The following is a 13,644-nucleotide window of genomic DNA, read 5'->3' as shown; positions in this document are numbered from 1 at the left end:
CTTAAACTCCTCCACCTGGGGCAGGTCCTTTCCCCTTACCTGGAGTGGGTATGCCATCCTTTTCCGCCAAGACCATGGACTCAGACTTGGAGGTGCTGATCCGCATACCAACCGCTTCACACTCAGCTGCAAACCGCTCCAGCGAGCGCTGGAGGCATCCATGTGATTCCGCCAAAAGAACATCATCTGCAAATAGCAGACGCCACCCTCCGGCCTCCACACATAATGCCCTCCTGACCCCGGCTATGCCCTGACACTCTGTCCATGAATATCACGAACAAGAGTGGAGACAATGCACAACCCTGGCGGAGTCCAACGCTAACACTGAAAAAGTCTGACTTAATGGCGAGTATACGGACACAGCTCTCACTCTGGGAGTACAGAGATTGGATAGCCCAGAGTAGTAGCCCTGGCACCCCATACCCCCGGAGGACCTCCCACAAGATATCTCGAGGAACACGGTTATAAGCCTTCTCCAAGTCCACAAAACACATATACACTGGGTTGGCAAACTCCCATGCCCCCTCAACAATCTGTGAGAGGGTGAAAAGCTGATCCATTGTTCCACGGCCGGGACAGAATCCACATTGTTCCTCCTCAATCTGAGGTTCAACTATCGGTCGGAGTCTCCCAGTCATTGCCAACGTGAGCATTGAAGTCTCCCAGTAGGACTATGGAGTCTTTCCAGGACCCCGCCCCTCGCTCCAAGAAGGCCGAATACTCTGACCTGTTGGTGCATAAGCACAGACAACAGTCAAAGTTTTCCTCTCTGCGATTTTAATTCGTGTTGAGGCGACCCTCTCGTCCATCGGGACAAATTCCAACTGCATTCCAACACCCGCCCGGCGCCTCTCACCCTGTGCAACCCCTGAGTAGGAGAGAGACCAACCCCTATCCAGGAGTTTGGTTCCAGAGCTGACACTGTGGGTGGAGGTGAGCCCAACTATATCTAGTTGGTACCTCTCAACCTCCTGCACAAGTTCCGCCCCCCCCAAGTTATGTTACATTCCATGTACCAAGAGCTAGTTTCCTAGGGCCTCCGCGCAATCTCCCACTGCCAATATGGCACTGCACCGCTCCCCCATGCTGGACCTTGCGGGTGGTGGGCCCACATGGCCTTCCCTACATTGCCTCTTCAGGCTGAGCCCGGCCGGGTTATGTGTGGAGCATTATGAAATGCAAAATACGACAACGGAGACCCCGGACTGTTGAGCAACTGAAGTTGTACATCAAGCAAGAATGGGAAAGAATTCCACCTTCAAGGCTTCAACAATTAGTGTCCTCAGTTCCCAAACGCTTACTGAGTATTGTTAAAAGGAAAGGTGATGTAACACAGTGGTAAACATGCCCCTGTCCCAACTTTTTTGGAACGTGTTGCAGGCATCAAATTGAAAATGAGTGAATATTTGCAAAAAGCTTATCCGCTTGAATACTAAATATCTTGTCTTTGTAGTGTATTCAATTGAATATAGGTTGAAAAGGATTTGCAAATCATCATATTCTGTTTTTATTTATGTTTTACACAACGTCCCAACTTCATTGGAATTGGGGTTGTAAGCACTTATTTCTAAGAGCACCAATTTTCAATGGATTTTTTAGCACATGTTTGAAATGTATCAGTTTTGTTACTGGGTACGCACATATGAAATGTGTGAAGCTTCAAATGAATCCTTGCCACCACGTGAAAGAAACTGCTTTCTTACAGAACATTCGCACTGAATATAATGAGTGCCTCTTTCTAAGTTGAAATGCCAGTCGACAAGATGTGCTATTCAAGCAGGCATTCTAAGCCAAATCAACTAAGTAGTGCAGAAGTAAATATAGCATGTTTAGCTTCAATTCAACTTTAATTCAGATGACTACTAAACAGAGCTAAATGTTTTGGGGTTTGTTGTGCTTAGTCTGCACTTTTGAGAAGCTTAGAAGCAGCAGAAGTAAATTAGCAGAAGTAAAGTCAATGTACAAACTACCCTCTGACAGTATTTCCTCTTTCACGACAATTCCATGGCCAATAGAGCTGCACAATATAGACAAATTACAACACTGGGATTATACTGTTACTTGCAAATTACCTGTCTGAGCTCTGCCCACAAACTTTTGTAGCAACAGTTGTCAGGTAGGCCACAACTTACAAACATTAGCAAAAATTGCTTTCAGCCAAATTAATTCAGGTCTGAGATTAGATTTACTACATAATGCCAAGTTTCTAATGTCAAATGCAACAATACACAATTGCACTATGTTGTTGTAACTCATTGAAACCAAGCAGTTTGGAATGATTGAAATCTATTAATTATCCAGCATGTTAACATTAAACTGCAAAACATACACCAAATGTATCCAAATTGTGTGACTATTCAGAATAAAAAGAAAATAAGTGTCTTTTGTCGGGTTGTTCGATTCAAGAAATTTTTGACTAGACTTTAAATACGATTCCAAGATTCAATTCCACACAATTATCTTGATTCTGAACAATGAGACACAGAGAAAAACATCTGCCAAAAAAGATTACAATTTTAATTATGTTTGATCTTGAAAAAGGAACTGCGGAGAGCTAACGCTAGCTAAATAAACTTGGTTGAATAACGGGTACTAGCTAAATTGTACCTGATTTTTCCTCTGATGACTCCTTCAGGGGAGTAGAGTATTTTGGCACCAGCATTGTTTTGCATTGTTTGCAGTTTTGCATTTTATTTTGTTTCCCACTTTGTCCGAAGTAAATTGCAACTGGACAATTGGTGTATGTGCTGTGAAAGGATGTATATTTCTATTGACTGTTTTTGCAGTGACAGCAGAATATTTCATACTGTGTGCATGTGGATGCAGGCAAACTTGAACATCATGGTGCAGAGTGCGAAACTTTGGAGTCGACTCTAGATTTCTGAACTCTCACCTTTATTTTTGTGAAACTCCTAGTTTTCTGAAAGAGGACTCTAAATTTTAATATTTTGGAAAATAATGAATTGTGTGCTACAATTACTCATTAAATTGAAGGGTTCTGTAAGTTGAAAGAGTTGACAGAATGCCTTACTACATATTAAATTATTATTGTCATTTTCTTTGTTGGATCACATGAATGTGTTGATTTCATGTTAACATCCACAGAAACTCCCTTGAAACTTTGTAAGGTTGTAAGGTTTTTTGTAAGGTTGGTCAGGATGCTCAGAACACATTGATATAGGGTTGTCTGCATATGGCCAATATGATAATTCTAATCACTTATCTATATATTGTGGAGCCATATTGGAGAGACTGATAAAAGTGAAACACTTGTTGATAGCCTCCAAAATCACCTCTAAGACAGCAAATTAAGAAAACCCCAGAGATGCTCACACTTTCTATATTTTCATAACATCTGCTTTTTTATGTGCTGCAGTACTTCAGCTGATTGCTGTTGCTCAAGTATTTCTGAATGTGAATATATATAGTAACACTAGGCTTAACCTTAAGGGCCAAGCTTTAATTCAACAGTAGTTACTGGAGTCCAGTCTAAGCAAATAAGAATAGAAAAGGCTTACCTTAAGTCAGTCGGTCTTGGCAAAAATCTTTTCTTTCCGCTGAAATATGGTTCAAAGTCTTCAAACTGTAGTCTGTGGGAGTAGTCTATATACCCAGATATTTCCTGTCCATGAGAATTGCGGTCCCTTACAAAAATGATGGACTGCAAAGAAAAACAGAAGAGCATGCTGTATAAATAATCTTTAATATGCTATCTTGAGAAGATGGAGAAAAAAGTGAGATATAAAACATTACACCTATAGTTATTAGGAAATATCCATTACAAATGCACCCACACTGAAACTATATGACTAGACAAACTTTATGAACAATCACACTGATAAAAGTATTGAAATCATGACTGAGAGTCTGACTGGAGTGATGGAAACGAAGCAAACTTTAATTCATACAAAACATTTTTTTCTTCTTTCTGTAAATGGCTTGGTGTCAATTTATCAATCAAGTAAACAGATGCTATAATACAGTTGCTAATTGCACAAATATTTAACAACTTTAACAACTTATCTATTGTTTGAAAAAAAAATCATGAGATTAAAGATTATAAATTCAGATGGTTCTGGTGGAGAGTACAAATTTAAAGGAATTACAAAAACACTGCTCAGATGACAACCATGAGAGAGCCCTTCTGATGCCAAAGATATCCCCTTCACAATAGAGGGCGGCTCAAGACAGAGTACACATTTAGCTGTTTGGAGAACATTCAGTGGTTATTTTGTCTGGATGATAATGATGAAAGAATGACCGACAACAACGTCTGCTGTGAAGAGGAGCTTTGTTTTGGCTTGCATGTTTACTTCAGAATGAGGGAGTCACACTTCTCCTGTGAAACCTTCCCCTTGTCTCTTTTTTCTCCCCTCAACTACAGTCACTGATATCACATTTGTATTTCTGTCAGAACTCCGGCCATCTGTGGATTCCCTTACATGTGCGGGATAAAAGTGAGATAACTAGTGCTGCAGACTTAAAAAGGAAGGGCGCTCCTCTTTATATACTTTAAACAGATGCTATCGGGTTCGCAGCTGGCCAGGGGCCGAGCCATCTACCTTATCTGTGGCTTCTGTGCTCCCCCGTCATCCTTGAAAAGAAATCATCAGACGGGGGCTAAGAAATACAGTGGGAAGAGCGAGGCACGCAGATCATCTTTCGATTGCAGAATAGGGAATCAAAACCCTTCCAGCCCACAGCTACACCATGGTGGAAAGCTTACCTTCGCCCTCATAACTCATGAGTCAAAGCAATAAAAAGCACAGCTCAATGGAACTGCATGGTTCCGTCAAGTAGCTTTGGAGAACAGGTGTTCTCCTCTCAGATGGACTTGCCTGCATCTCACTATTAGCTAAAGTAAGCTTTTGGGAGTAAACTACCTTGAATCAGGATGTTCTGCAATTCTTTTTTTAACCTTTTAAACTGCCTGCATATTTATTAGTCATAACTATCTAACTTGCATTGTAGTTTCATAGTAGTTACTAAAAAATTTGCAGAAATTACATTTACATTTGAGCTCCATTTTGTCCTTAAGGGAATGGAAAATCATTGATAAAACCTAAAAATCTAGTTGAATCTGCTGTAAAGTTGCATCACAGTACATTGAGAGAGAGTATACAGATTCATCCATCCATCCATCCATTATCTAAGCCGCTTCTCCGTCAGGGTCGTGGGGGGGTGCTGGAGGTATCCCAGCAGTCTTCGGGCGGAAGGCAGGATACACCCTGGACAGGTCGCCAGTCCATCGCAAGGGCAATTTAGCATGTCCAATTGGCCTGACTGCATGTCTTTGGACTGTGGGAGGAAACCGGAGAACCCGGAGGAAACCCACGCAGACACAGGGAGAACATGCAAACTCCACACAGAGAGGACAGCCCGGCCGGGGACTCGAACTCAGGCCCTCCTTGTTGTGAGGCGACAGCGCTACCCACCAACACCACCGTGCCGCCCCTATACAGGTTCACAACTAATCAAAAGTGGACACGTACTATTATATTTTCTCAATTACACTAAAATAAAATTATGGATGAATTTGCACTTTTTAAGTATTTTCTAATTATAATACGTTTACTTATGCTCAATTATATTGAAGAAAACTACTTCATTTAGTCACATTGTAGTCATTCGCATTTATTCCTTTTTTTTTGGCTTTACCCCCTTTGTAGACCCCTAGAGGCCATTCCACTGGTGGAATGAAAATCAACTCATACCCCAATGTATTATTTATTTAGAATGAATGAGTTAGTGTACAGGAGTGCAATGTACCTTAACTGTTACATTTTTAAAATCTAGCTGATTTTATATGAAATGCATTAGCTAGCTAGGCTACATTAATTACCTTGTATCGTGTAGTATTGCAGTGGAGGTGGCGAAGGGTGGACTACACCAGAAAAGTGCTTTTGTACAGTTCTAAGAAAAGTACATTTCATAGTGCTCCTCATCTGTCTCTCTCAACAGCCGTCTCTGTAGCACAGCGACGGCAGGAAATCACATCCAAAGCTAATCTGAGGAGCTCACTTTTTATATTGTTGTTAAAGATTTTATGGCTGGTCGAGTTGTAGTTGAATGTCCTCTAAAGCCCAGAAATACACTGTGTGATTTTTAGAAATACTGTGCTTTGGTGACTCACAGTTTCTGAAAATGCACAATCCATGCTATGTGAAACACAGCCCCTGCAGTCAGCTCTGTCTACGGACAAATTCAAACAAAGCGGTTTCATTTAAAATAAAATGCAACACACCGGAGTACTGAGCAAAAGCTGAGACATTGAGCTGCAGCAGCGTTGCTAACTACTAAAACCAAGTCATGTACAAGGTTAGATGATACAGTCTCTCTACAGCCTATTTTACACACAGTTTTAAAAAAAATCGATGTATTAAAGTTTAGCCCTCGCTATTTTTGCCTCTGTTTTGCTAGCCTACATTGCTAGCTTGCTGTACAAGTCCACAGCACAAATGCTATATGTATAAACATGTAGCTCAAAGTTGAGCAAAGAATGGTTTCAGTGATTGCTGGAAATTCTTCATTTTTCTAAATGCAACTAACTTTTAGTAGCCACTGAATAGGCCATAGACATGTGTTTAAATCTCCAAGCATTGGTTGCATTATGTACATTCTTACAGGGGAAATGTTAGTAACATATACCAACCACCAGCATGTATCAAAGTACGTTCCATATTTCTGACTACAAAGCACGTTAATGCAAAAATCTTTGAAATTATGACTTTGGAATTAGAAATAGGCCCATCAGACGAGCATGAAGGCAGTTTATATATCTTTGTTCTAATGAGTCCACAAATGAGAAACAGGTGTACATAATGATGAGGAGGAGGTGTTGGGGCAGAGCTGGAATGGGAGTGGCGAGGCCAGTTGTTAGTTAGCCGGTGAAACTAAGCACGGATGGACTGAGAGTGAGGGAACCAAATCCAAGGACCTTCGCTTCCAAAAGTTGGACACAGAGATGTTTACCTCTCATGAATTTGAGAATTATGTGGACACTTCAGAAGAATTATAATGTAGACTACAGGAAGCAACATGTACTTGGCAAGAGAGGAGGGCGTTGTTTCTCTAAAAGCACTATAGAATTACAAGCGATCAACCATTCAATAGTTATTGCACTGAAAACCTTTAAAGAAAGGTAGAAGAGGTTGGCTTATGTGACATTAGCAAGCATTAACCTGTAGTGGAGTCAGAAAAGTACTGGCGGAAAGGCAGAGACAGCCCACTGCAGAATACACTCACTAGGCTTCTAGAATGTCAATTGTGTCCTAATAGAATTCAAATTTGAATATACATTTGATTCCTGGCTAAAAATATATTTATATTCACCTTACATACAGCTCTGTCACAGATATAACAATGCTTTAAGACTGCTATTAAGTAAGATTTTGTGAAGAAGGACTACTTTGTAAATATCTAATCACAAAGAATGCAAAGGGGACTTACAGCCTTTGTTGTTGTTAAAGCACCACTGAATACAATGGGACGCAAAGGAAAATGACTGAAAAGCTTTTATCACAGGACTGCACGGTTCACAAGGGCGTTTCGCTGCGGTAGTATTTTCCACTGACGCATTTTTATCTGTGAAACAAGCAACAGGGTGGTACAGTGGCAGGACCCTCTTTCACAGGAACATTCAGGCCTGCTGGTTAACCCCCCCCAATGCTCCCCACCCAAACCTCACCCTGGGAACAATCCTGCACTGTCAGGGAGGCTTGCGCAGGTGTCCGAGGGTGTCAGCTGGTCTCTGTTTATTATTGGTGGGTTGTGCTTTAGGAGGAATCCCGGGCCATCACTAACAACTGTGTAAATTTGTTGGGGTAATGAAAACATGGCCTGGATGACAGGAATGTTTGAGGGCCTAGTCCTTTTTCTGGCAGGCTTACTCTTGTGTCTCTTTAGGTGTTCTTCAGGGGTTGGGGGGTGGGAAGTGGTGGGGGGGTTGCTTATTTGACTTGGAAGTGACTTCACACAGTAGGGCTTGTGTAATAGATGCAGCGGTGGAAACCAGATGTGCTGAGGTGCGCTGCTTCTGTTGGGATCTACCAGATTTACACTTGCTTGGGATGACTTGTACAAACCCGGAGTACTAAGTGGAGCTAGGTGAACCCAACTCAGTCTCAGAATTTCAGCTCATGGTGCAATGATAACAGTGATAACACAGCCCTTTTTATTTAAGAGTACTCGAGGACCCATTTCCTACATTTTTGTATTTTATTATTCTTGGGGGCCACTTATAACAGTTGTGTGGTTTTATGTGCCAAATATGGTCATAATTCATTAATACATGAACTTGGGAAGACTTGACAAAGACTACTGTTTATCGTTTAGAATTAAACTATTTTGTTACTGTGCCTCCAGGCTGCTATTTTTAAGTGGTCGGTTCTCATCGCTGTCCTGTAGTGCTTTTCAAGCACACTTTTAAATTCAACCCGATATAAACCTAAGGTTGGAAACGAAACATTTACTGGCTTCTGGTCGGCAGTTGTGATTGACTTGGTTTTGTTTGTGTTTTATTCTCAGGCTGAAATTTCACGAGTTTCACCAAGTTTAGTCACAAGTCAGTTAAGGGAAGAGTGACTCTGAGTCGGGTTGCAAGTCAGTCAATATCGACCCCAGAATGACTTGCATCCATGTTACTGACTTGAATCTGAATGTCTGGTGACCAGGTACATTTAGATTAAGAGGAGAACTGTAAATAGTTTTTTGGTCAAACTTTTGCTTTAATGTTTAAAACTCCTGAACATATTGCCAGCTTGTTCCAATCAGTTAACTAATCATTATCAGTCATGTGTAGAGTGCATAAATTAAAAAGTGAACAAATAAATTCGACTACGGTGGTGAACAGATTTTCAACATCTTGTAAGGAGATTTCCACAAGTTAAAAATGATGCTGGACAGCCCGGAATGTTTGCACACTTGAGTCATTATTTTGCAAAGCTCTAATCTCTTCATTTTTAAAGGACAACATATCCACCAATGTACCATTACCCCTCATTACAAAGAAGCACTGGGTCTAGATAATGCTCTAGTTCCTAGGGCCACATTTGTCTAACTGAACTGAAGTATTGCTCTTCAGATATCCTAGTCTCATGGGACAATCTGGTAATAAGAATTCACTCCTAGGGACAACGACTTTTAGTGTATTACTCAGTGTAATGACTTTTCAGCCATGCTTATTTGGTTTACTTCCATGGACTAACAACAGGCTTGTTGTCTGTTGAGCAATGTTGACAAATGCACAATCGCCCCTACTTTGAGCTCCACCTTTATGAGACATTGGATTGGTTTTCAAATTTCACATTGTTTGTTCCCACCCTAATAAGTCCACATTTCTTATGGTGATCCTCAAACATTCCCGTTATGACATCACATCCAGCTCCATTAGACTAAATATATTCCAGACACATATGCTACAATCACATTACATAGTGGCACAAATCCAAATTATTTGCCCTAATGTGACTCAGATCTGCTGTTTCGGGGCTGTTTAGACACACAAATCTGACCTTTTCAAATCCGACCCGAGACATATGTGGTCCTAGATTGGATACGTATTTGATTTGTGGCCAGGTGACCTTGTTGTGAACGCTCAGATCAGAATTCATGTGCTTTTTCTTCCACTGCGCATGCGCCATCATTCAGCTTTACCATGGCAGCAGAGCCAAACAGAAGTTAAAGCCTGTAAATGGTGTAGCAGCAACAAATCTCACCCTTTTCGCCTCTGTCTTGCTTTAATAATAATGCAGCTAAGAGCTGTTTAGAGTTAATTATCTTTGCAGTGAAGACTCTGTTCCTCAGTTTGTTTACTGTTGATGCACGTGACACGTGATTCATTCACATGACGTTGCTGAGTCAGATGTGCGCATGCAGGTCATTTCAAGACACCAGTTCGTTCATATTAATGACAGATTTTGATCCCTCAATTATATTTTACCCAAACGAGTGTGAACCTTCGTGTCAGAAAGATCTGATTTGAGCAAAAAAAATCAGATTTGAGCAAAGAGGCTTGTAATGTGAACGTAGCCATAGTGTTATTTTTATAACAGTAGAGTGAACCTATGCTTAAATCACCGGTCATCCGGTAAAAGAAACAGCTGAACAGGCACAAATTTTAATGTACTCAATCTTCTGTTTATTTCAAATGTAATCGACTGGCCAAGCCATTCTGGTGCTACGAGGCTAATGTGGCTAACAAGTAATGGAAGCTGATGTTGCACCAATTAGCATCATACAAACTGCATGCATAAATCACACACTTTGCTACTCACTAAAAGTATTGCTTTTAGCTATGTCACATACTTTTGGTGGATTATTTTAGCATTTAAAAAATCATGGAACAAGTGAATTATTTGAAATCATATCAAAACTCTTTTTCATGGTAAAACTGGTGCAAAAGAAAGCTGCAACTGCCTCTGATACAAATTATAAATCAGTTAGTTGACCATGATACTGGGCACTCCTCATGGTTTTAAAGATAAGGAATACTGTATTGCAATAGGTTACACTCTTGTGTGTGTATATAAGTAATGCTTTGGCAGTGAAGGATTCTACATTTTATCAAAACAAACAAACAAACAAACAAACAAAAGTTTATCCAAGCTAATTTAAGATGTGTGTGTGTGTGTGTGTCCAGCTCTGTACTAGGTATGTTATGGTACAATTTAAACGTCTTAAAATAAAAAAAATGTCTGGGAAGTTCCACTACAGATTTATCATAGCAAAGTATAAAATATTCATACATAATAAGTCATACATAATAACAATGTAAAAAAGTACTAGAAAATAAATGTTCTCATCCTCTTTGCACACTGTTAATGCCGACACAGAATAAGTCAGACTCTATACACAACAGTGCTGATTCTCATTGTAGATATGTGTTATGTTCCATATTTAGAAAAATGTTATATTATTAAAATGTCTCTCATTCTCTGCAACACCATTCTCATTATTTACTACAGTATAAGACCAGTTTTAGTTGTGAGAAATTAATTATATTATAAATGCCTGTTTACACATTGCCTTAAAGCCACTGGTATTTTGGTTAATTGCAGACAGAGCAAAACTGTCTCTACTTGGAAGTCCACCTGAAATCAAAATGAAATAAAAAAATGTATCTTCTTTTTTCATGTTTTTGGTCATGATAAGCACACATCGTGCCATTTAAAAGGCAAAATTCCTTCTTTCCCCCCTCAAAACTGTAATGACTTTTGCTCACCTCTAAAGGTCTTCTGATTTTTTTTATTACATCACTGTGCACCAGCAGGTGAGGAAAAAAATATTACCCAATAATGTGATGTTTCTCCTCCCCCTCCCACCAACCTCACCTATCAGTGCTCAGCAAGTTCTGAGATCCTCCCTGATAGCATGTTTAACTGAGAAATCATAATATTAAGGACATTATATTATGATTTACAATTCATGTTGACTTTAATTACCACTGATGGAGTAAATGGCTATATTAATTGGTTTGATGAGATTTAAATGTAGAATATTAATGAAATTCTCATTACAGCACACCATCACCAATAACGTAATGATAAAAGACATTTTAAAACTTAAATAAATGTAAAATTTTTAATCATGACTCACATTTATCAACAGACATACAGACACATGTTTTTAGAAGTACATTTATCTATTCCAGTTTAAAAATCTCAAAAAATAGCTTTGTACTTTTTAATCAAAACTGATTTATATCAACATTGTAGTACCTCAAGTAATTGGTTTCATATAAAGTCTTATTCAGATTTTAATATTTTAAATAGACAGTGTTTAAAATGTCAGGCCATATTTTAATTCTATTGTAGTAATGAGAAGTTGACGTCCATAAAATGTGGAAAATTATCAAAGAAAAGAAATCTAAGTCTTATGTTGCGGGATTGCTATCTCACGTTTCCTGATTGCAAATTCTGGAAATGCATGTTAACCTACATGGTCTGATATTCTTGAAATTCCTAGTGACAAAAATCCTTGCCTTTGTTTAATAAATGATGATCGCTTTTTCACCTCAAAGACCATGAATGTTTGCTGGTTTAACTGGTACAAAAAAGACCTTTTATATGTAATTGGTTCAATCCAAATTTTTTACAACTGTTGGAAAAATTTTATTCTTTGATACTGTTTCTCCTGAACAGACCTACTGTAATGATGGATAAAGCTAAATAACCTACAGTATCAGTGTTGGATGCGACTGTATCAGCTCTTGAATATTAACCCACCTATTTCTCAACTGGCATAACAGTGACTTTATTAGTACTTTAATTTCTTGACTGTACTCATTCAGATTTGTCTGCATTAGACATGCATGTAACTTAAGATATCTGTTAAGACTTACAAAAAATATCACACAAATGTCTGACAATAACACAAACAGTAATTTTAGATTTCATCAATAAGTTGCAAGAAATCAATAAATCAACTTTTTATGTCAAGTCTTTTCCAAATGGAATATATTTTGAGAATTATTTATATTTTAATATATTGAGAAACTCTGGATCTGTATATATTGACAATGACAAATCACTTATATATAGTTTTATATGTGCTCAGATCTTGAACTGTAATTATAGTGGATTGTTGATAGTCCTCTTGCAGTTGACAGCCAGTGCTGCTGTCTGTGCTGGATACAACATCTTGCAGAACTACTAGGGCAAGTGAATCAAATCTGGCAGTGTTCTACATCTGATTTTAATGGCTTTGACAGACTTGATTTTCTGTGCATATGTGTGCAGTATGGATGAAAATAATCAAAAGATGCTGCTTCCTTTTGCTTATAATCACAGGGTGTGTCCTGAGACAGATGTCTTGGCACGAGGAAGAAAAAATAAAAAGTACAACTTAGCTCTACCAAAAGACTGCTCGCTCGGGCCGGGTGGTTAGCCATTTAAATCTGTATTTACTTTGTGCACTTCTTAGCATTGTGTGATCAAATCCCACTTAAAAATAGTTTGAAACACTTTCAAAGAAAGAAAATGCACAGAGGGTAAATGAAACAAGACCTGTTACCGTTGGACACCAAATTTGAAGCAGGTGGTGGGGCTGCGGTCTGACTTTTTTTCATGGCTTTTTTTTTTAAACAGCAGCGGGATTGTGTCATGCTATGTGGTCACAAGTAACACAGAATCTGTTTCAGAAATGCAAAAAACTAGAGAGAGACCGAAGAGGCAGAGCACAAAGTTGTTTATAAGTAAGCGGAAGGAGATAGGGGATTTAAGCACTTGTTTACCCATGTGTTTGGATTCTCTGTTCATGAGTTGTTTGTGCAGGAAAACAAACAGGGCTGGGGCAGGTGTGCTCTGATCCCTTGACCAAACACCCAGTCCTCCAGTTCCACCCTGAGCTTTGAGATGGGAGACAACAACTGTGGCCATAGTGTTGGTCAATCAATCTGATGGCACAGAGTGGTGCTTTGGCCTCTGTTCTTTACAGAAGTTGCCAGCAGAGCCCAAACCACAAAATAAATGGTTTTGTGAGCCCACATACATCAAATTAAAAGGCACTCCGAATCAGAAATGCTATCCTGTTTTTTTTTTACTTCGTTTCTCATTTCTCCTTTTTCCTGAAAGGTTTAAAAACATACACCGAGTTCTGTGTACCTTCGTTTTCCTTAGATTGCTTCTGGGTAATGTCTCTGTCTCG

At 39.3% G+C, this 13,644-nt stretch overlaps 1 protein-coding gene across 1 annotated transcript in view; it reads right to left on the bottom strand.

The window, feature by feature from the left end:
- The window catches only part of cfap299 (cilia and flagella associated protein 299), a 154,579-nt gene that overhangs the window by 22,748 nt on the left and 118,187 nt on the right, over positions 1-13,644 (bottom strand). The window contains exon 5 of the mRNA XM_037531483.1: positions 3,519-3,661. Within this exon, the coding sequence (XP_037387380.1) occupies positions 3,519-3,661 (143 nt within the window). The remainder of the gene's footprint in view (positions 1-3,518; positions 3,662-13,644) is intronic.

This window comes from Pygocentrus nattereri, chromosome 20 (assembly GCF_015220715.1).
Source record: "Pygocentrus nattereri isolate fPygNat1 chromosome 20, fPygNat1.pri, whole genome shotgun sequence".
Lineage (NCBI taxonomy): Eukaryota > Metazoa > Chordata > Actinopteri > Characiformes > Serrasalmidae > Pygocentrus > Pygocentrus nattereri.
The sequence above is the reverse complement of the archived record's forward strand: the minus strand, read 5'-3'. Positions and strand labels throughout refer to the sequence as shown.